Source organism: Bombina bombina, chromosome 11 (genome assembly GCF_027579735.1).
Source record: "Bombina bombina isolate aBomBom1 chromosome 11, aBomBom1.pri, whole genome shotgun sequence".
Taxonomy (NCBI): Eukaryota; Metazoa; Chordata; class Amphibia; order Anura; family Bombinatoridae; genus Bombina; species Bombina bombina.
In genome coordinates this window covers 135632709-135657708 of record NC_069509.1, presented here as the reverse complement: position 1 = coordinate 135657708, position 25000 = coordinate 135632709, and the positions used below count along the sequence as shown (strand labels likewise).

General features: G+C 35.5%; 2 protein-coding genes across 2 annotated transcripts in view; one reads left to right on the top strand and one right to left on the bottom strand.

Moving 5' to 3' along the window:
* The window catches only part of UBFD1 (ubiquitin family domain containing 1), a 33728-nt gene extending 30109 nt beyond the window's left edge, over nt 1–3619 (bottom strand). The window contains exon 1 of the mRNA XM_053694624.1: nt 3500–3619. Coding sequence (XP_053550599.1) covers nt 3500–3515 — 16 coding nt within the window. The 5' untranslated portion in view covers nt 3516–3619. The remainder of the gene's footprint in view (nt 1–3499) is intronic.
* A 373-nt stretch (nt 3620–3992) lies between these two features.
* The window catches only part of EARS2 (glutamyl-tRNA synthetase 2, mitochondrial), a 45714-nt gene continuing 24706 nt past the window's right edge, over nt 3993–25000 (top strand). The window contains exons 1-2 of the mRNA XM_053694350.1: nt 3993–4185; nt 14443–14598. Of these exons, the coding sequence (XP_053550325.1) occupies nt 4056–4185; nt 14443–14598 (286 nt within the window). The 5' untranslated portion in view covers nt 3993–4055. The remainder of the gene's footprint in view (nt 4186–14442; nt 14599–25000) is intronic.

Sequence of the window (25000 nt, the reverse complement as noted above, 5' to 3'; positions counted from 1 at the left end):
CAGCAGCTGGGAAAATATGTCAGCAGAATTTAAGGACAGGTTTCATTCTGTCATGGTGCAAGAGCTAGAGAGAATCAGAATAAAGCAATAAATATTCTATACAAAGCGGTTATATAAGGCTAAATGCTTTTACATTAAAGGGACAGTAATGTCAAAGTTAAGTATGCAATTTTAAAGAATTTTCTAATTAACTTCTGCTATGAAATTCGCTTAATTCTCTTGGTATCTTTTACTGAAGAGTAAAACTAGATAGGCTCTTAAGAGCTCAGGAGTGTGCATGCTTTTTAAATATTTTATGGCAGCAGTGTTTTGCAACATTATTTGTAGCTTTGTTATAAAATGTTGCAAAACACTGCTACCATAGGGTACTAAAGACACGTGCACACTCCTGAGCTCTTATGAGCCTACCTAGTTAAGTTGTACTCTCCAGTAAGAGATACCAAGAGAACAAAGCAAATATGATAATAGAAATAAATTGGAGAGTTGTTTAAAATGGCATGCGCTATCTGAATCATGAAAGTTTCATTTTTAACAACTTTCCAACATATATCTATTTTGCTTCGTTCTCTTGGTATCCTTTGTAAGAGTAACACTAGGTGAGTTCAGGAGAGTGCTTGAGTCTTTAACCAATTGATATATGATAAAACAACAGTGCATCAAAATAATCGGCAACCGTGAAACAATGTATCAAAATGTTGATACATTGTTTCACTGTTGCACATTATTTTGATACACTGTTTTATTTTTTAGTGTATACGGTTACAAGTTATACCATTTTTGTTTGTTTTTAACCAATTAATATTATATATATATATATATATATATATATATATATATATATATATATATATATTTAAATAAAGCCAGTTTAAGCTTACAAACAGGAGTATTTTGTTTACAGTAAGAAAAAACAAACTGACAAATTATGATGATTTAAATCACCTATGACTTCTTTTACCAAACTGTAACTATTAATCTTGTGTAAAATGGCAAAAAAAGCAACAACTATATAGCCTACAAAATAACTCATGAAAATATACATTAAAGTACTGAAATATTATGAAATTATTTGTATTAATCTTTGTTCAGGAACGGTTTAATATTTAAAATTTGATAACATTTATTTTTGCTCTAAAAATTATATATTTTTTATTTTATTAAATAAACTAGTAGTATGCCTTATTCATTGTGAAACAAAATATCTTTTCTGAAAGCTGAAAAGTCAGCTGTAGATTAAACAAAATAAAAATAAATCTCCATTCAATAAATGACAAATTAATTAAAATGGCAAATTTTACTTCCTCAAAATGGCTAAAGCTTTTGACACTAGATAAATACATTATTTCAGTTTTTGTTAGTAAGACGAATGACAAAAATGGCCACTGTCCGTGGAATTCCATGCCACATTCATTAGAGTAAACGTGCAAATACAGATATTTTTGAGTGCAGCACTTCTGCGCTAATAAATCCGGAGCTTAAAATCGCCAAATGCTGCAGACTGCAGACAGTTTTAGCATTTTTTTTCACTAACAAACAAAAGCCGAAATTATACAAATATCTATTAATGTAGATACTGCACATCACAGGGGTCTCAGGCAATTTCAGAAATGAGAATTTGTATTTTGCACATTGTATCTAGATAGTTACATTAAAATAAAAAAATATTACAATTTCTTCCACGTTATCCCAAGAAAACACAGAAACTAGGAAATGTTTCATTTTTAGCTGGAGATGCAACATTTAAAATTTAGCAGGAAATGTGATATTTTTGTTTCACTTTCAATTTATTCTCAACTACAAAGCAAATGATTGTATGCCCATGAATAAATAAGTCCTCTTGTTTAAAAACTTGGAAAACATTGTCTGTCCTTTTTCATACTTACAGAAATGTTTCCAACCTATACACACAGTTACAGGGACAAGAAAACATTTTTTTTCTTTCACAATTTCCTTTGCTCTTTTGGTATCCTTTGTTGAAAAGTTTACTTTGGTAGGTTTAGGAGTAGCAGTGCACTACTGGGAGCTAGCGTCTGATTGGTGGCACATATATATATATATATATATATGCCTCTTGTCATTGGCTTACTTGATATGTCCAGCTAGCTCCTAATAGTGCATTACTGCTTCTTTAACAAAGGATACAAAAACAAACAACGCAAATTTAATAACAAAAAAATTGGAAAGTTGTTTAAAATCGTAGCTCTAGCTAAAAATTAGAGTTTTGAGTCCCTTTAATAAACTATAAAGATATAAATAGGACACAGCTAAAAATTAAATGTGTATGCCTCAACAAAGATCTTCTCTGTTCTGACCTCTGCCCACTTTCTAATATAGAGAGACAGGTGTCCTGTCAAAATGTTTAATGGGGGGGGGGTAGAGATCTGGTGAGTGGAAGGCACATTTACATTTAATGTTAAGGGATTATTACATGGAAGGTTAGTGATAACAATACAAAAAGTACAACACTACAGTAAGTACAATACTATGTGTGAATAAGATGCAGACTAATAGGAAAAGTCAGGCTGTAAAAATATCTTGTAACCCCTTGTATCTAGAAGAAGGCTGCAAAGTATTGCGTAACATATGTTGCCAGTTACTCTGGCAGACGAAGTGCTAAAGGTAAGGTAGAAATATCTTCTCTCTCCACCAATAGAGCTGAGTTTTCTTGATCAGCCAGAAAACAAATAATACCTGGGTATCAGCTGTGCAAAAACATGGATTTCCTGTTGGGTTTAATTTAAACAACTGTATCATCAGTTTTTCCCCCAAATTAAAATATATGTTTAAAGGGATAGTAAAATCAAAATGAAATGTTTATTATAGATAGAGCATGCAATTATAAACGCCCTTCCAATTTACTTCTATTATCAAATTTGCTTTGTTGAATAAGAGTAAACCTAGGTAGGCTATGCATGTGTCTTTAGCAGTCTATGCAACATTGTATGACTTTGCTGTAATCACTGCTACCAGCTAGACAGGTGCACTCCCATGAATTCACCTATGATTACTCTTTAACAAAGGATACCAAAAGAAGTAAGCAACATTGATAATAGAAGATAATTAGACAGTTTTTTTTATTTTATTTTTATTCCATGCTCTATACAGCCCAATTATGTTTCAGTTTAAATTTACTCTCCCTGTGCAGGTTATTACTCACCTGGGGGTACTTCTGCATTGGGTACTTTACCTTTAAAGAATTGTAAATGCTAGTTAAATGAAAGTGTGCGTTTGTCTGTGACATATGGCATTACAAATAACACTAAAAGAAATAGAAGTGTCACTATAAGGTCATTAAGAAGATTAAAGAATAAACAAATGGTTAAAGAATATATGAACTATATATAGTTAGCAGATAAAGTAAGTGGGGCTACATCATAATAAAAGCTGTTGTGAGCAGGGAGATCAGACAGCTGATTAACACGAACTGCTAAACAAAATCACACAGGACACACTGACGTGGCCAACACAGTGTGCTAATCTAGGGGGACCCGGTACCCACCGTCCTGGGACGCCATGATGATTGTGTACAAGTCTCCAGCGCGGGGGCTGTCGGGAAAATCAGTAAACCAATCGTTTTGGACCCAGTCGGCAACTGTAGTCAGACCAGCAATGGAGGACTTGATACCATAGAGGAAGGCAAGAGAGGTGTAGAAAGACCCTCATGTGGCTCCCGGAAGTAGTTTTTTTTTTTTTACTCTGTCAGCGCTGGAGCTGTCAAACTGCACTACATTAACCCATTTACTGCCAGACCCATTGAGTTTTAAGGCGCATGCCTGATTGGAGTTGTTAAAAATGCTTAATGTATTTTGTATGCAAGTACCAAGATAGCGATATCCTACATTAAATATAAATCAACCTGGAAATCTAACTCTGTATTATCTGATCTATAACGTCAATTTCCCATTTATTCTGGACCCCACTGTTTCTTTAAGAGGCGGGGTTTAGGGATCTAAGGTGGGCGTTTATTGGTTGGTTTTCATCTGATTGGTAAATAGCTGCTTCCTGCACGTGAGTCCAGTTTAACTTGTCAAGTACAAGCACTCTAGGCCGGGGATATGAGGCCTAATCTAGTCTGTATGAGGGTGCTCTCCCCGGTCCTGAAATTAGCTTTAGCTCCAAAGAGGGGATTCTGTACAGGGGTGTCAGAGAAGGAAGTTCGGGTTCGGTTCGCCCCCAGTCCAACAGGTATGGATCTATTAACCATTAGTATTCCGTGTCTTCATGTAAATAGTTTTCACAAGAGGGGGCTACAAAATATACCAAACTTAAAAGCACAGTCAAGTCCAAAAAAACCCGTTCATGTTTCAGATAGGGCATGTAATGTTAAACAACTTTACAATTTACTTTTATCACCAATTTTGCTTTGTTCTCTTGGTATTCTTAGTTGAAAGCTAAACCTAGGAGGCTCATATGATAATTTCTTACCTCTTGAAGGCCGCCTCTTAACACATGCTTTTTTTATTTGCTTTTCACAACAGGGGAGAGCTAGTTCATGTGCAGCATATAGATAACATTGTGATCACGCCCGTGGCTTGTGGCAGACACTGCACTGATTGGCTAGAATGCAAGTCAATAGATAATAAATACAAAGTTATGTGATCAGGGGGCTGTCGGAAGATGCTTAGATACAAGGTAATCACAGAGGTAAAAAGTGTATTAATATAAAAGTGTTGGTTGTGCAAAACTGGGGAATGGGTAATAAAGGGATTATTTATATTTTTAAACAACAAAAATTCTAGTGTTGACTGTCCCTTTAAATAACTCAGTCTCTTTGCTTTTCTCGAAGTTCCTGAACAAAATAAATCAATCACTAATCAATGAGTACCTTACAAAATAAGCGCTATATATACCGGCAGTGTGTTTAAAGGGACAGGAAAATCACAATTAAACTTGTAGACAGATAGAACATGTCATTTTAAGACACTTAAATTCTTCTATTTTCCAATGTGCTTTGTTCTTTTAATATTGCTTGTTGAAAAAGAATACACACATATCCTACACTAGTGGGTACTAGCCGCTGATTGGTGCCTACACATATTTGTCTCTTGTGATTGGCTAACTAAATATGTTCAGCTAGCTGCCAATGTTCCTTCAGCAAAGGATAACAAGATAAGGAAGCAAATTTCATATATAAGTAAAATGGAAAGTTGATTAAAATTGTATGTTCTATCCAAATCATGAAATACAACTTTGAGGTTTCCTGTCCCTTTAACACCTGCAATCTGGCAAGTCTGTCATAATCTGAGTTACTGGGAGCTAGTTGAGAACAACTGGGGAGCCAATGACAAGAAACATATGTGTTTAGCCACTAATCACCAGATAGGTCCCAGCAATCCATTGTTACCTAGTTATGCATTTCAACAAAGGATAACAACAGAACAAAGTACATTTGAAAATAAATAAATTGAGAAGTCTTTAAAAATTGCATGTGCTGGACCATGAAAGATTAAGTTTACTCTGATGTGCTTTAAAGGTTGTACACTTTTGTTCCTACTATGCTCTAAACCTGCCTGGAGCAGCATTGCTCTGGCATAACTGAGTCTGTGTCTAAAAATAGATTTTTAAATAAAAAATGGAGGCACTGCTCATTTGTATATCTTTCTAAATATTACAATTGCTGATCTTTCATGTGCACAGTAGAAAAGTGTTGAGATAAATGCCCCTTTAAAGTGACAGTCTACACCAGAAAGATAATCCCTTACCCATTCCCCAGTTATTCATAACCAACATAGTTATATTAATATACCTTTTCCCTCTGTGATTACCTTGTATCTAAACCTCTGCAGACTGCTCCCTTATTTCAGCTATTTTAACAGACTTGCATTTTAGCCAATCAGTACTGACTCCTAGATAACTCCACGCGTGTGAGCTCAATGTTATCTATATGGCACACATAAACTAATGCCCTTTAGTTGTGCAAAACTGTCAAAATGCATTCAGATAAGAGGCTGCCTTCAAGGGCTAAGAAATTAGCATATGAGCCTACCTAGGTTTAGCCTTCAACTAAGAATACCAAGAGAATAAAGCAAAATTGATGATAAAAGTAAATTGGAAAGTCATTTAAATTGCATGCCCTATCTGAATCATGAAAGTTTATTTCTTTCATATATAGATGGCGAGAGTCCATGATTTGTTACATATGGGATAAACATTCCTTTCAGGAGGAGGCAAAGTTTCCCAAACCTCAAAGCCTATAAATACCCCACCCACCTCACTCATATCTCAGTTTAAACTTTGCCTCCTTTGGAGGTGGTTAAAGTATGATGTGCTTCAGTGTATATTCAAGTCCATTTTTCCCTCAGAGTGCAGTGTTTGTCAGAGGGATGTGGGAGGAGTTTGCCTAAGGTTATCATGTTCTACCTCTGTTTAAAACCTTCTCTGGGCTATCTGTAAATCGGTCGCAGGGATTCATCTCTTGCCTCCCTTTATAGTTCAACATACTCCTATATCTGTAGCTCTGCTGATATGTTTTCAGCACTGGTTTAGCCTGTCTGCATTAGTGGACGAGTGTGTCTCTCTCAAAAATTCAGGTAAGTATTTGTTTTTTTCTAAAGGCACTCACAGCTAATTTGGGCACTTTTATTTAAAGGTTTTTACACAATTATATTTATATTTTGCAGCCTAGGGACATTTGTAACATTGATATATATTTCTGAGGATGGATAATATAAACGCTACTATACGCTATATATTTCTTACCTTTAGCCGTTTTTTATTTAAAATTGACAAGCGCGCCGCTGCATAGTGTCTCTTTTAAACCCACCCCTTATGACTTTTTTTTTTCGCACACTTTTTTGCCGTGATTTTCACACTTTTTTGTAGTTTTTAAATAGCCGCTCTTTGCATCTCTCAGATGCCTCACAGTTTATATAGGGGCATTTATTTATTTAGCACAGATCTTTTCCAATCCTCAGTCTTTTTTTTAACAAATAAGTTTTTTTTTTCTAAATTGTAATTAATTTTACTTTTTTTTCAAAAATGTTTTTTGTTTTCTCTGCCATAATAGAACAACCTACTTCTGTCCCTGAAATCACCATAGGACCTGAGTCTATTAAACACCTTTCTACCAAAGCTAAGTGTATCTTTTGCAAAACTTCTGAAGTGCCATCTTTAGCAAATATATGTGAATAATCAGAGAGAAAATTATTAAAGCGCCAAAAGGACAAAGGCTGGGTCTAAGTAAAAATATATCATTTATTACAATAAATATAGGAAACAATTAAAATATATCTATAGACATAAAAAATATCCTGGATCCAAGATATAACAATAAGTAAAACAATAAGTAAAAACAGATGTATACAAAACTTGATTTGATCAGTACTTCGAATGGTTTGGAAATCTGATATGTGTGATCAAATGGTACAAGCTATGTATCTTAATGAGTGGCTGTCTAAATTAGTCGACAGTGCTAAGGAAGGTAAAATGAATGTTGTTTGATTGAGTGTGGGTGCTCTTTGGACAAATCGGTGTGAAAAAATAAAGTTGAAAAGATAGTGCAAACAAATGTTAACAAAGAACAGTGTAAACCAACGATATAAACACAACCAGCAATCGTTAAAATTGTGTAGTGTTAGTGTACAATTAAGGTGATTCAAGTGTTAGAACATGATGGCAAACTCAAAAAAGCCATATAAAAATATATAAAAATATAAAAATATAAAAATATAAAAAATATAAAAAATCCTGAAAAAAAGTGAACAGTCAAACAACAATGGAGAATGTCAGAATGGAAAAATTGAAAAATTGAAAAAATGTACTTGTATGTCCCAAACAAATGTAGTGGTATTCCTCCCAGTGTTATTTCTCCCAAGTGTGAGGTGTAGATAGGACTCCTAAGTGATGACCCAATCGGTCAGTTCAGTGTTCTGCCATATTGATCCTTTCTGTCAAAGAAACAAGAACAATAATAGTGCAGACGTTTTACAAAATAGCTCCCTATCAGAGTATCACTTACCAGTCGACGCGTTTCGGTCAGGCATTGACCTTTATCAAGAGTCTTGATAATGGTCAATGCCTGACCGAAACGCGTCGACTGGTAAGTGATACTCTGATAGGGAGCTATTTTGTAAAACGTCTGCACTATTATTGTTCTTGTTTCTTTGACAGAAAGGATCAATATGGCAGAACACTGAACTGACCGATTGGGTCATCACTTAGGAGTCCTATCTACACCTCACACTTGGGAGAAATAACACTGGGAGGAATACCACTACATTTGTTTGGGACATACAAGTACATTTTTTCAATTTTTCCATTCTGACATTCTCCATTGTTGTTTGACTGTTCACTTTTTTTCAGGATTTTTTATATTTTATATATTTTTATATTTTTATATGGCTTTTTGGAGTTTGCCATCATGTTCTAACACTTGAATCACCTTAATTGTACACTAACACTACACAATTTTAACGATTGCTGGTTGTGTTTATATCGTTGGTTTACACTGTTCTTTGTTAACATTTGTTTGCACTATCTTTTCAACTTTATTTTTTCACACCGATTTGTCCAAAGAGCACCCACACTCAATCAAACAACATTCATTTTACCTTCCTTAGCACTGTCGACTAATTTAGACAGCCACTCATTAAGATACATAGCTTGTACCATTTGATCACACATATCAGATTTCCAAACCATTCGAAGTACTGATCAAATCAAGTTTTGTATACATCTGTTTTTACTTATTGTTTTACTTATTGTTATATCTTGGATCCAGGATATTTTTTATGTCTATAGATATATTTTAAATGTTTCCTATATTTATTGTAATAAATGATATATTTTTACTTAGACCCAGCCTTTGTCCTTTTGGCGCTTTAATAATTTTCTCTCTGATTATCCACTTTCCTGACCGCTAGGGGTCAATTTATTAGAGCCAAGGGTCCCTTTAGCAATAGGCGCTTAGTGTCCACCTCGCAAATATATATTTGACTCATTTATATTGTTTTTATCACGACCTACTGATGCTCCTATGGTTTTAAATGCTCCCTCTGTTTCAATTTCACAGATGGATGTAGATGGCATACCCCCAGCAATGAAGACATTTATTGCTGCTTCAATTGAGAAGGCCCTGACTTAATTTGCGCATTTAAATAAGTCTAAGAGGTCAGCCCATGTTTTACCTTCATCTAGTAAAATCTGTACTGATCAGACTAATACGGACTTATCTTCTCATGATGATGATTCCTCTGTTACTGAGGCTCCGTCATCTGATACAGAACCAGATAAATCTTCTTTTTTATTTAAACTTGAGCACATTCGTTCTCTTTTAAAATAAGTTTTAGTCACTTTAGGTATTGAAGACGTTAAACCTTCTGAGGATATTCCTTGTAACACGTTAAATTCTTTTTTTTAAGTCTAACATTGTTATTCCAGAGATATTTCCTTTTCCCAATGCAGTCTCTAATATTATCTCTAAAGAATGGTCTAAACCCGGTACTTCTTTTAATCCTTCTAGGTTTAAAAAATTGTATCCTTTACCTGTTGCTAATTTGGAGCTATGGGAAACTATCCCTAAGGTAGATGGGGCTGTTTCTTCTCTAGCTAAACGTACTACGATTCTATTAGTAAATAGTACTACTTTCAAAGATCCTCTTGATAGGAAACATGAATCTTTTTTGAGAAGGGCTTATTTACATACTGGTTATGTTCTTAGACGCTGAATTCTGTAATGTGATACATTTACTACAAGAAGCAAATCTTTTTATATGTGATGCAGTATTTGACATTGTCAAAATTAACGTTAAAACTATGTCTTTAGCTATTCTTTCTAGAAGAGCTTTATGGCTTAAAACTTGGAATGCTGATATGGTTTCTAAAATGAGATTACTATCTCTTTTTTTTCAGGGTAAGAATCTATTTGGTTCACAATTAGATTCTATAATTTCTTCTATTACTGGAGGTAAGTCAGTTTTTTTTTTTTTGCTTCAAAATTATAGATCTAAGGGCAAATTCAAGGCTCCAAATCGTTTTTGTTCTTTTCGAAACAAAGATCAGAAGCCGTCCCCCTCTCCAAAAGCCCCTGGCTCTAACTGGAGACCTTATTCCAATTGGAATAAATCTAAACAAATCAAGAAACCTAATCCTGTCCAAAAAACAGCATGAAGATGCAGCCCCCAATCCAGTTCTTCTGGTAGCGGCAGATTAAAACTTTTTCAGAAAATTTGGTCAGAATCTGTCCAAAATCCCTGGATTCAGAATATAATTTCTCGGGGATATCAAATTGGTTTCAAAATCAAACCCCCCAAGGGGACAATTTTATTTAACTCATGTTCCAAAATATCCATTAAAAGCTCAGGCTTTTCTAACATGTGTCTCACATCTAGAATTGATGGGAGTGATTGTCCCAGCTCCTCTACAGGAACAAGGAAAGGGTTTTTACTCAAATCTATTCATTGTACCAAAGAAGGAGAATTCCTTCAGACCAATCTTGGATTTTAAAACGCTAAACAAATTTTTAAGAATTCCAACTTTCAAGATGGAAACTAAGGACTATTCTACCTTTTGTTCAGCAAGGTCATTATATGTCCACAATTGACTTAAATGATGCTTATCTTCACATCCCTATTCATCCAGACCATTTTCAATTTCTGAGATTCTCTTTTCTAGAAAAGCATTTTCAGTTTGTTGCTCTTCCGTTTGGCCTAGCAACAGCACCAATAATTTTTTCAAAGGTTCTTGGTGCCCTTCTATCTGTAATCAGAGAGCAGGGTATTGCGGTATTTCCTTATTTGGACGATATCTTGGTTCTAGCTCAATCTTTTCATTTAGCAGAATCTCACACAACTTAACTATTGCTGTCTCTTCAAAATTATGGTTGGAGGATCAGTTTTCAAAAGAGTTTCTTGATTCCTTAGACAATGGTCACTTATTTGGGATTTCAAATAGACTCAGTGTCCATGACTTTTTCTCTAATAGAAAAGAGAAAAATTAAATTGATTTCAGCTTGTCTGAACCTTTAGTCTCTATCATACCCTTCAGTGGCTATGTGCATGGAGGTGTTAGGCCTAATGATTGCAGCATCGGACACGATCGCCTTTGCTAGTTTTCATATGAGGCCTCTTGAACTTTGCATGCTGCGCAAATGGTGCAAGGATTATACTCGAATATCACAACTTTTCTTAGATATTCTTAGATCCCAAAACTCATTTTTCTCTAACATGGTGGCTAGACCAGCAATTTCTTCAGGGGGCCTCCTTTGTTTGCCCTACCTGGTCTGTGATTACAACAGATGCAAGTCTTGCAGGTTGGGGAGCAGTATGGGGGTCCCTGACTGCACATGGAGTTTGGAATATTCAGGAAACAAAGATTCCAATCAATATCTTAGAACTCTGTGCTCTTTTCAAAGCTCTTCAAGCTTGGCCTCTTCTGAAGAATGAACCTTTCCTTTGTTTTCAAACAGACAATATCACATCAGTAGCATATGTCAATCATCAAGGGGGAACTCAAAGTTACCTACCCATGAAAGAAGTATCTCAGATACTTTCTTGAGCAGAGACCAATTCCTGTCTCATCACTGCGATTCACATCCCAGGTGTGGACAACTGGGAGGCAGATTATCTCAGCCACCAGTCATTACACCGGGGGAATGGTCTCTCCATCAGGATGTATTCTTACAAATTGTTTAGATCTGGGGTCTTCCACAAATAGATCTCATGGCCTCTCATCTGAAAAAAGAAACTTCCCAGATACCTTGCACAGTCAAGAGGTCCTCAGGCAGTAATGACGGATGCTCTAGCAGTCCCTTGGTCATTCCATATATTTCCTCCTCTAGTTCTACTACCCAGAGTGATTTCAAAAATCAAGATGGAACAATCATCTGCACTTCTGATAGCTCCTGCATGGCCTTTCAGGATCTGGTATGCAGATCTAGTTCGGATGTCCAGCTACCCGCCATGGCATCTTCCTCTAAGACCAGACCTTCTGTATCAAGGTCCCTTCTTTTATCCAGACATAAAATCTCTGAACTTAATGGCGTGGAGATTTAACGCCTAGTTCTCAGTCACAGAGGTTTTTCTGTAATTAATACTATGATACAAGCAAGAAAACCTGTTTCCAGGAAAATTTATTATAAGGTTTGGAAAACTTATATTTCCTGGTGTTCCACTCATACTTTTTCTTGGCATACATTTAGAATTCCTAGAATTCTTCAATTTCTTCAAGATTTAGGTTTAGACAAAGACTTATCTGCCAGTACTTTGAAAGGACAGATTTCTTCTTTTTATTTTATGTTTTACTGGAAGATTGCTCATCTTCCAGATATTCATTGTTTTGTTCAGGCCTTGTCTAGAATAAAACCTGTAATTAAATCTATTTCTCCTCCATGGAGTCTCAATCTAGTATTACAGTCTTTACAGGCTTCTCATTTTGAGTTTATGCATTCCTTAGACATAAAACTACTTTCTTGGAAGGTTCTGTTTCGTTTAGCTATCTCTTCTTCTAAAAGAGTTTCAGTATTATCCGCCCTTTCTTGTGAAACACCTTACTTGATTTTTCATCAAGATAAAGCAGTTTTGCGGACTACTTTAAAATGTTTGCCAAAGGTTGTTAATTATAACAACATTAAAATGGAAATTGTTGTTCCCTCTTTGTGTCCTAATCATAAAAATGATGCAGAAAGATCTTTACATTCTTTGGATGTTGTTAGAGTTTTGAAATATTATGTCGCTGCCACTAAAGATTTCAGAAAGACTTCTAGTTTGTCTGTCATTTTTACTGGTTCAAGGAAGGGTCAGAAAGCTTCTGCTATTTCTTTAGCCTCTTGGTTAAAACTTTTGATTCACAAAGCTTATTTGGAAGCGGGTCAGTCTCCGCCTCAGAGAATTACAGCTTATTCTACAAGATCAGTTGCCACGTCTTGGGCTTTCAAGAATGAGGCTTCAGTTGATCAAATCTGCAAAGCAGTCACTTGGTCTTCTTTGCATACTTTTACCAAATGTTATTATTTTGATGTTTTTGCCTCTTCAGAAGCAGCTTTTGGTAGAAAGGTTCTTCAGGCAGTGGTCACTCGTTGATTTTGTTGCCTATAAAGAATTTTCTTTTTCTCCAGGTTTTTTTAGTTATTAAAAAACTTTATTTTGGATCTTATTTTCAGCGAAAAAAGCTGTTTATATTTTATCCCTCCCTTTTTATTTTGTTACTCGTGGTCTTCACATCTTTGGTATTATATCCCATACTAGTCCTAAAGCGCTCTCTCTCTCTCTCTCTCTCTTTCTCTTTTTCTCTTTCTCTCTTTCTCTTTCTCTTTTTCTCTTTTTCTCTTTCTCTCTTTCTCTCTTTCTCTCTTTCTCTCTTTCTCTCTCTTTCTCTCTCTTTCTCTCTTTTTTTCTCTTTTTTTCTTTTTTTTTCTCTCTCTTTTTTTTCTCTCTCTCTTTTTTTCTCTCTCTCTTTTTTTCTCTCTCTCTTTTTTTTCTCTCTCTCTTTTTTTTCTCTCTCTTTTTTTTTTCTCTCTCTCTTTTTTTTCTCTCTCTCTTTTTTTTCTCTCTCTCTTTTTTTTCTCTCTCTTTTTTTCTCTCTCTCTTTTTTTCTCTCTCTCTTTTTTTCTCTCTTTTTTTTCTCTTTTTCTCTCTTTTTTTCTCTCTTTTTTTTCTCTCTCTTTTTTTCTCTCTCTCTTTTTTTCTCTCTCTCTTTTTTTTTTCTCTTTTTCTCTCTTTTTTTTCTCTCTTTTTTTCTCTCTCTCTTTTTTTCTCTCTCTTCTTTTTTTCTCTCTCTCTTTTTTTTTCTCTCTCTCTCTTTTTTTCTCTCTCTCTTTTTTTCTCTTTTTCTCTCTCTCTCTTTTTCTCTCTCTCTCTTTTTCTCTCTCTCTCTTTTTCTCTCTCTCTCTTTTTCTCTCTCTCTCTTTTTCTCCTTTTTCTCTCTCTCTCTTTTTCTCCTTTTTCTCTCTCTCTCTTTTTCTCCTTTTTCTCTCTCTCTCTTTTTCTCCTTTTTCTCTCTCTCTCTTTTTCTCCTTTTTCTCTCTCTCTCTTTTTCTCTCTCTCTCTTTTTCTCTCTCTCTCTTTTTCTCTCTCTCTCTTTTTCTCTCTCTCTCTTTTTCTCTCTCTCTCTTTTTCTCTCTCTCTCTTTTTCTCTCTCTCTCTTTTTCTCTCTTATGCTGGCAAAAGTCCATGAGGTTCTTTCCCTATTATGGGTTGTTTTTAACAGAGCATATCTCTTTTCCTGTTCATTTTTTTATGGCTTTTTCTTACTCCTTTTTTTCACCTCACTTCTTGGCTATACATTATATGAGTGAGGTGGGTGGGGTATTTATAGGCTTTGAGGTTTGGGAAACTTTGCCTCCTCCTGGTAGGAATGTATATCCCATATGTAATAAATTGTGGACTCTCGCCACCATGAAAGAAATTAATCAGGTAAGTTCTTACATAAATTATGTTTTTTGACTAGCCTGCCCCTTTAACTTCACTGGAAAGTGGAATAACTTATTACTTTTTTTTTTTTTTTTAGGCTTCCTTCATCTAGGAGGCTTACGGACGGCACTATACAACTACCTGTTTGCTAAGAAGCATGGCGGATCGTTTATCCTGCGTCTTGAAGATACAGACAGGAACCGTTTGGTACCTGGTGCTGCGGAGAGTATAGAAGATATGTTAGAATGGGCAGGTGCATTGTTCAGTTATATTCTGTGCAAATTCTTCCCATTTTTGGTAGATCTCACTGAAATTGCAAATGTACAGTTTCTTTCACTGTTATGATTTAGGTATAGTTTAAATTAATTTATATCTATCTTTGTACACAGGTACACAATTTATTTAGGAGCCAGACACATTTTTTTTTCTAGAACTATGTAGAGAAATAACATTTCTGAGCTAATGTTAAAAATGTAAGGCTTCCTGGCTTATGGAATTTGTCAAGGCCTATGTTAAAGGGACACTAAATCCAAATGATTTCTTTCATGATTCAGATAATTCAGGCAATTTTAAGCAACTTTCTAATTTACTCCTTTTGTCAATTTTTCTTTTTTCCCGTTGCTATCTTTATTTAAAGGGACACTGAACTCACATTTTTTTTTCTTTTGTGATTCAGATAGAGCATGCAATTTTAAGCAACTTTCTAATTTAGCCTCCTATATTGTTGCTGTTTGGAGAAAGAAGCCTACGTATTGCTGGGAAACTACAATTGCAATAGGCATGCGCGAAACGGGAGCGCTCTTGTCTTCCAAGGGAGAGAAAAGAATCGGAACGCATGCGCAGATCGTCAAACAGAGGGATGACGTCTAATGACGGCAGCCTAACGGCCAGAATTTCAATTGGCTGCTGGAAAAACGTGACCAGCAAGTAAAAAAATAATAAAAATGAACGGGTTGAATTAACAGCTTGAAATAGACTAAGTAAAAAACGGCGAAAACAGACTTTAGAATTAAATTTAAAAAAATTGATGAATGAAAGTGCCATTCATTTAGGCTGGCCTGTATAATGCAATAAATAATCCGATATAGCGAACTTCACCTTCACTTTTAAGTTACTCTTGCAGTTGAAAAACTGTTTTTATTCATTGAAACCAACACCCATAATGGAAAATTTCAGTACTTAAGTATTGTGTTTTTTTTGCATGTAGAGACTAAGATAAGCAGGTTTGATGTTCTTTCTGACTCAGCCCATTTGAATGTATACGTTTTCAAGAACAATGCACAAAACCATCTATTTTTAATATGTAAAAAAAAACATAAAGAAAAATTTACCAGACATTTAAAGAATTAGTCTAGTCAAAATTAAAATTTCATGAGTCAGAGCATGCAATTTTTTTTTTTTTATTATTTTATTTATAGACCAAAACATAATTCAAAGACAATGTAATACATTTGTTGTCATGAAAAGAAAAAAAAAAGAAAGCAAAAAAAATTGTGGCATAATAACATCTAACAATTCTGTTTAAACTTACATAATGCTATGTTAACTCAATTTTAACATTCATAGATAAAATTATAATTCAAAGAATATAAAGTAATAATACTGCGTAGACGTTTATCTCTAGTAATGCTTTGGGTTTTTTTTTGTTTTTGTTTTTTTTCCTTCTTCTCCCCTACCTGCACTTACCCTTCTCCCCCCCTATCCCCTCCCCCTGCATGGAGAGAAAAAAAAAAAAAAAAGAACTTATTACTACCAATTTCCTAACAAGACTAATTCTGAATTTTGAAAAGGAAAAATAATATAATTTATTTCTGTGGGAGAAAATATCTTTAAATAAGCTGCCCATTTGTCAAAGAAGTTTTTGATCTCAAGTTCATTATCTATATTCGTGTCTCTTTGCTCAAGCATACATTGCTTTTTCAAGCAATTCTTTATTTCAGAAATACTTGGAATTGCTCGGCTTTTCCATTTTTTACATATTAAATACCGGGTAGCAAGAATGGTGGAGATTACTATTTTTTCATTGTTTTGTTTACCAGGCTCTTGCTTTAGGCACAGTATTATCTGAAACAGCGTCAGAGAAAGAGGGGTTATTTTCAACACATTCTTAAGCCAATATTCTACCTTAATCCACAGATTTTTTATTTTGGGACAGTGCCATACCATGTGTAAGAAATCGGCTGCATGAAGTGAGCATTTAAGACATTTATTAAATCCCAGATTAGCACATCTAAAGCCTCTCTCAGGGGTGAAATATGCCCCGTGAAGAAATTTAACATGAGCCTCTCGCCAAGTAGCAGAAAGTGTAACTTGAGAGATTTTTCTGAGTGATAGTTGGATAGTTTTAGCATCAATATTAGCTTGGGGAATCATTTCGTTCCAGCATAATACCAGTTTTGTGAGAACCGGTGCTCCTTTATTCATGCCCAAGGAATGATAGCATGGAGCAATAGAGTGATGACCGTTTCTAACAAGTACAAGCCAATCCTCTATTTTTCCCAGTCCCCAATTCCAACCTACTTCTCTGATCAGCTCCATAGCAAAATGTCTTAGTTGCAGGTATGCGTAGAAGTCTTTATTGGACAAGCTAAATTCCATTTTTAATTCCTGAAATGTTTTGATATATCCCCTTTCTTTGTCTATTATTTGATATACCTTATTTAATCCGGCATTATGCCATCTTTTGAAGACAGCAGAGTGTATCCCTGCTTGGAATTTAGGATTTCCTGATACAGGTAAGTAGGAAGAAGCTCTACTAGTAATTGAAAGAAGGCCCATTATTTTATGCCATGCCTTTAATGGGTTAAGAATTGTTTTGAGTCTTTTAATTTCTATTGGGATTTCCTTTGGCTCTGAATAGATCAGTGCAACTAAGTGATAAGGGCTGCAGATATTCGTCTCAAGTTCATTGTTTAAGACATAGTTATTGGATGTAATCCAATCCATTACTACTCGGTAAGAAAGCAGAGATTATATAGTCTTATGTCAGGTAATGCAAGCCCTCCGCACTCTCTTGGCACTGAGAGTTTCATAAAGGATATCTTAGATCTTTTCTTCTGCCAAAGGAACTGTATAAGTGCGCTATTAATTGTACGAATATCTTTTCCAAGAAGGATTATTGGTGTGTTTTGGAGAATATAGAGCAGTTTCGGAAGGAGAGCCATTTTAAATAATGCAATCCGACCTGAGAGAGATAGTGGTAGATTTTGCCAGGCTTTGAGTTTTTCCTTGATTAGTTTCACTACTGGAGGAATATTGAGATTGTACAACTCAGAAGTTTTAACCGGAATATGAATCCCTAAATACTTGAAGGAATTCGTAACTTGTCGAAAGGGGGTGTTTAATACAGAATTTTTATTTTTCTTAAGCCAAAATATTTCAGATTTTGTCATATTTGTTTTGTATCCTGAGAAAGATCTGAATTGATCCAATATTTGAAAGAGTTTTGGCATATTCAGTTTAGTATTTGCCATATATAAAAGCAAATCATCCGCGTACAGCCCAATTCGTATTTCAAAATTACGCACCCTTATACCCTCTAGGCAGTGTCTTTAATTTAATTGCCAGGGGTTCAATAGCAATGTCAAAGAGGAGTGGGGAGAGAGGGCATCCTTGACGTGTCCCTCTGCCCAATAAAATGGGGAGGGAAATATTGTTGTTCACTATAAGTCTCGTGGAGGGTTGGCTATATAAATTTCCTACGAAGTCATGCAATTTACCTCCAATACCAAAGTGTCTTAGTGAGGTATTTATGTGATCATAGAAAATTGAATCGAAAGCCTTTTCGGCATCAATTGATATAATAGCAAGATCAGATGCACCCTCTCCCCCCTCCTCCGACTTAGACAAAGCTTCAAAGTATTCGGTCACAACCAGGACTTCCCTGATTTTAGCAGCAGAGTTCCGGTTGTTTAAGAATCCTGACTGATCACTGTGAATAATTTTTGGGAGGACTCCTTGAACTCTAGATGCCAATATTGCAGTTAGAATTTTGTAGTCGGAATTCAGAAGAGCTATTGGTCTATAAGATTCCTTGCAAGTAGGGTCCTTTCCACTTTTAAGTATCAGGGTGGTATAGGAAGAAGAGAAAGAGGGCGGGATTGATTTGCTATCAATATAAAAACTATTAAAGAGGGTACAAAGGTGCGGGGCAACTTCATTAGACAAAACCTTGTAAAATTCACTGGGAAGCCCATCTGGGCCTGCTGCTTTATTTAGCGATAGCTTAGATATTGTTTTCTCAATCTCTTCCATAGAGATCGGAGTGTTAAGACTTTCAGACATTTCTGATGGCAATATGGGATATGTAATTTCGCTCCAGAAATCCACTAATTTTTGTGCATCGCTTACTTTAGTCTTATAGAGATCCTGGTAGTACTCATAGAATGCATCCAGGATCTCATCTGTATTTACAAGATGCTTCCCTTTATATTGAAGTGTGCCTATAGTTGACTGCTTTTTCTAATTTTTGACCAATTTGGCTAACATTCTGCCGGATTTGTTGCCAAATCTGTACATTTTGGACTGAATTTTTAACTCTCTTTGAGTCTCTTGGAGCAGTACAAACGTATCCCTTTCGTTTTTTGCTCTAACATACTTTGCCCAGTTAAGGGGGGTCTTATCAAGCAGATATTGGTTATAGGAGTTGATCAAAAAATGACATGATTCCTTTTCTCTTAGCCTAAACTTCTTACGCATACCCGCACTATATGCAATCATTTCCCCTCTCATCACTGCTTTCGCAGTCTCCCAAAATATCTCAGGGCGATTCAAATAGTCTACGTTAAACTGTACATATTCCTTGTATTTATCTACAAGCCATTTTTTAAATTTTAAATCAGACGATAGATAGTAAGGAAAGAAGAAACGAGGAGACACAGAGCTTAGACGTAAAGGTTGCAACTCAAGAGAGATAGGTGCGTGGTCAGAAAGTAAAATTGGCATTATTTCAGATTTAACCCCTACTGAGAAAAGACGTTCATCGATCAAAAATATATCGATTCTAGAAAGAGTTTTGTGTACCTTAGACAAGCAGGTAAAATTTTGAACAGAGGGGTTCTGGAATCTCCATACATCCCGTAGTGCTAAGTTCTGTGTGATTTTTTTAAACATCTTATGTTCCAGATTATCTTTCTTATGTTTTAGTTGTTTAGCATTCCTTCTTAACCTATCTATTGGACAATTTGGTGCCATGTTGAAATCGCCACCAATGATAAGATAGCCCTCCGAGTATGATAGAAGTTTAGCTTGTAAAGCATTCCAGAATTCTGGACTGAAGACATTGGGGCCATAAGTGTTGCATAGCGTAAATATTCTCTGTGCAATCTTTATCTTCAAGAGGACATATCTCCCCCCCGGATCGGCCTCGAAATGCAGAACTTCAGACCCAATTTTTTTTCCTATCAATATTGCTACTCCCCTCTTTCTCTTGACACTAGGTGCAAAATATACTTCTTTAACCCAGGATGATTTTAATTTTAAAGATTCTTCTGCAGTTAAATGGGTTTTCTGGATGAAGCCTATATCAGTTTGCGCTTTTTGAATATACCACCTACATTCCAGGATACTATTTTACATTTATCTCCCATTAGATTCTTTTAGAAAAGAAAAAAGAAGAAAAGAAAAACAAAAAAAAACAAAACAAAACAAAAAAAAAAGGGGAAGTGGGTTTCCATACAGGGGAAGGATCAAGACCCTCGGCTCGTGTCAACCAGAGGACACGTGCCTTCCCTAACTTAAAGACCTGCATTTTTTTTTTTTTTATTTACTCTGTGTTTACTTTACACTATAAGGTTCAAACACTCTATTCCTGAGTTGACAAGTCTAATGTGTTAAAAAATTGTTCAGCCATATGGGGTTCATCAAAAAAGTGTGTTGTCCCCTTCACTGTGACCTTAAGCTTATAAGGATAGATTATAGTTGATTGATATCCTTTTTGTATGAACTTAGAACAGATAGGAGCAAGCTCCCTTCTTTTTGCTGCTGTATCGGCTGAGAAATCCTGAAACATGAGAATTGTGGCCTCTCCTATGATAACAGGCTGCTGCCTACGATGGAATAGAGTAAGTTTATCCTGATAGTTTAGCAGCCTTGCTATCACAGGTCTAGGTCGTGTTCTGCCTTTGTTTTCTATACGTGGGGGGCCAAGTCTGTGTGCTCTCTCCACAATAATAGGTGGGTGTGTGGATGGTATCTTAAGAACTTTTGGTAGTGTTTCTGATATAAATGATGCAAGATTTATATATTGCTGCTCCTCTGGGAGACCTATAATTCTTATATTATTTCTTCTGGAGCGATTTTCAAGGTCTTCTAACCTATTTTGAATTTTTTGTATGTTAGTGTTTGCATCTTCTAATTTAGAGGTATGTGATATTGCAAGATCTTCCAAGTCAGAGACCCTTTGCTCAGCCTCTTGCAGTCTATTAGAGAACTGCCGTATTTCCTGCGTTAGTGAAAGGATATCTTGTTTAATTTCAGTTCTGATAGCGTCAAATTTAGGAGAGAGGGCATCAGAGATGCTGGTGACCAGACTTTGAATATTAGTTACTTCCTGAGTTGCTGATATATTTACCAAAGTTGGCTGTATATCTATAGCAGACTCTTGAGTGTTCTTTAATTTCCTATCTCTTTGTCTAGCCGCCATGGCTGGAGAGTGATTTTTAGGTGCAGTGCGTAAAAATTTATCCATGTGCCGAGAGAGAAAAAAAATAAAAAAAATAATAATAATAAAAATAAAAAAGAAGAACAGTGATAATCGCTGTGTACGTGTGCTAGTTCAATTTATTGTGGTGAAAGAGAGTGAATTTTATGAAGGAGGCTAAAGCCTCGTGCATCCAGTGAGGGGGTGTGTGGTCTTTGTGACAATTCAGTGAAGGAGAAAAAAAAAAAACAAAAAAACCCACAAGGGAGTGTTTTAGTGGTTGTGCAGGAGGTCCAGCCACGAAGGTAGAGGCAGAGGTATCCTTTAAAGATATACAGACGGCGTCCAACTTATTGATATAGAGGCAAATGTCGGTAGTTAAGTTGATTAGAGATCTCCTAAATTCCCTGAGTGTAGTTTTGTCCCTCCCTTTCCCCCTCTTCTTCTCTCTCCCTTTAAACAAAGGGGGCACTAATTATTTTAATTCTGCAGTTAAAACAGAGCAATTAAACAGTTTAAATCTTATTTCAGAAGGCTATGTGAACTTCTCTTCCTTCCCAATGAGATTTAAATATAATTTTGGTGTTTATGAGGAGGAAGCAATTCCCTTTATAGACAATCAAGTTGAATAAAGTATTGTGTCAAAATTACTCAGTAACCAGGCTTATTTCAGATGTACCTATACAACCTCTTATAAAGGGAGGGTTCTGTTTCTAAGAAAAGCAGCTGAGCAATATAGTCATAGGTCTAGATTACGGAATATACTCTAAGTGTTAGTACTCTGTACAAGTGGTTATAAAAACAGAATTGTAATTTTATCTTATTTTAGTGAGTATAACACTTCAGATATTTGTTCCCCTACGTTCTAAATGAGAATGACCCAGTTGGGAAACAACACACAAATAGATGTACTGAGTTGTCCAATCTTTTCTAAGATTTTTAAACGTTTGGCAATCAATCAGATATATATATTCATTCACATATAAAATCGTGAGTGTCTTATATTCAATCCCTCCCTTCCCTGCTCAGGCAGGGGTATGCAGAGCATGCAATTTTAAGTGACTTTCTAATTTACTCCTAGTATAAATTTTCTTTGTTCTTTTGATATCTTTGTATGAAAAAGCAAAAATGTAAGCTTAGGAGCCGCCCCATTTTTGGTTCAGCACCTGGGTAGCACTTGCTGATTGGTGTCTAAATGTAGCCACCAATCAGCAAGTACTACCCAGGTACTGAACAAAAAATGGGCCGGCTCCTAAGCTTAAATGATTTATTTTTTAAATAAAGATACAAAGAGAATGAAGACATTTGATAATAGGAGTAAATTAGAAAGTTGCTTAAAATTGAATGCTCTATCTGAATCAGGAAAGTTTATTTTTGAGAATACAGTAATGAACAAAAACAAACACAAAAAAATAAATATAACATAACATTGCACAGTTATACATAGTATGTGGCTTGATTTTGAAAAATTCCATTAATCCAGACATATAATAATAGACTAAACAAACAAAGTTCATACTTCATACCCCTCTAAGTTTGCCAACCATGAGGCACCTCAATCAAATGTTCCAGACCCTCCCTCTCTCTGTTCACTTCTGGTTTCTTTATTTAATATCTTTGCTGTGATTGCTGTTCTATGGTAGTGGTATTCTAACTTACGTAAAATATATGCGAAGGGAGGGGGCTCTGATTTCCAATTTTTAGCAATATCCAATCTAGTTATAGTATAGATCATTTCCACTAATTTGTGATGGTGTACAAGGATTTCTTCATTCGGGAAGTGTAGAAGGACTTGTTCAGGCTTAAAGGGACAGTCTACACCAGAATTTTTATTGTTTTAAAAAATAGATAATCCCTTTATTACCCATTCCCCAGTTTTGAATATCCAACACAGTTATATTAATATACTTTTAACCTCTGTGATTATCTTGTATCTAAACCTCTGCAAACTGCCCCTTTATTTCAGTTCTTTTGACAGACTTGCAGTCTAGCCAGTCAGTGCCTGCTCCCAGATAACTTCACGAGCACAGTGTTATCTATATGAAATACGTGAACTAACACCCTCTAGTGGTGAAAAACTGTTAAAATGCAATCTGAAAAGATGTGGCCTTCAAGGTCTAAGAAATTAGCATATGAACCTCCTAGGTTAAGCTTTCAACTAAGAATACCAAGAGAACAAAGCAAAATTGGTGAAAAAAGTAAATTGGAAAATTGTTTAAAATTACATGCACTATCTGAATCATGAAAGTTTATTTTGGCCTAGACTGTCCCTTTTAAGAGTTATGTCTTTTGAGAGAAGTTTACCTAGGAATCTAGAGTTTTCCTCCCATATTCTCCTAATTCCCCTAATTTTATGTCGACTCCACAACATATGAAGATATGTGCCTATCTCCCCACAACCCCTGTATCAACAATTGCTTTCTGCATCTGGAGTATTATGAAACCTTGGGTATATATAAGCTACCTTCAGGTAGTTTTCCTTTAGGGCCGCATTCACTGAGAATTTCCTATTTTATCATAAAGGCTGCTTTGTCAACTTTGCTAGAGGCATTGAACATTGAGTAAAGCTTGGAGATTGTACTTTTTATATTATTCTTGGTTAAGTAGATTCCCTCGAACATGGTGTCTCTCATTACCTCTCTTATTCTCGATAGTAATTGCGAATAGTGGAACCACTGATACCCTAATTCATCATCTAGGTTAATGTAATGTTCAGATATAGGTTTATTATGTACTAACACGTCTGCTAGTCTGTATAGGCCTTTGTTTGACCATTTTTTTCCGATGGCTTCCTCCATTGGTGATCCTAAAATAATTAGAGGTGTTAGCTTGGATTTTCTATTAAGTAAGGGAAATTTGTGTGTAAGCTTGTCCCATTATTGTATAGTATGCTCTATGGCTATAAAACTGTCCTTTCTGTGCGGTCTCTCTTTCTTAGGAGCCCATAAGACGAAAGTTTAATTTTGACTAGACTATCCCTTTAATTGCCTGCAGCTGGTAAGATAAGTAATTGGAAGCCTTGGAAGCACATTGAAGGGACATGTTACCTATATGCTAAATCACTTGAAAATGATGGGGCATATCTATGAAAAAAAACTGACTGGAAAACATCTCTGTAGTGACCTATTAAAGGGATAGGAAAGTCAAATAAGACTTGCATGATTCAGATAGAGTATATAATTTTAAGGCACTTTTAAATTCACTTCTATGTTTAAATGTACTTTGTTCTCTTGGTATCCCTTGTTGAAAAATAATACACACATATCCTACACTAGTGGGAGCTAGCTGCTGATTGGTGCCTGCACACATTTGTCTCTTGCAATTGGCTAACTAGATGTGTTCAACTAGCTGCCAGTAGTGCAATACTCTTACTTCAACAAAAGATAACAAGAGACTGAAGTATATTTGATAATAGAAGTAAATTGGAAAGTTGTTTGAAATTGTATGTTTTATCCAAATCATGAAAGGAACATTTTCGGGTTTCCTGTCCTTTTAAGGTACATCACAAAAAGCGACTCATATACTCAAATTGGTATAGGGAAGAATTGTAAAATGAAATCCATTATATATATATATATATATTTCAATATCTTTGTAACATTTTTTTATAAGTAAAATATATGAAACTGTACACTTTTATGCTGCATTTATCTGCAATTTGTTGTTGTGTGGTTTTCTGCGGAAGAACCCGTGCCAACATACAAATGCAGACAGAGAACGTTTGTAGTGTGGTTAGGTGTAAATTTGCATCAACATAACACTTAATTTGCTTTAAACAATAATTCAATTGAATACAGTTGCCCAAGATGGTAAAATCGCATGCCCATATTGTTTCTTGCTTCACGTGATGCGCGGTGACGTCACGCACAATTAAGTGATGACGTCACCGCGCAACTTTATTTATACTTAACAATGTTAAGTATAGGAGGAGGGGGCATGCTGCTTAGAAGCCTGTATCTCAGGCATCTAAGCAGCTACAGACCCCCAAGACCCACTGTTGGAAAGGTAATCGCCT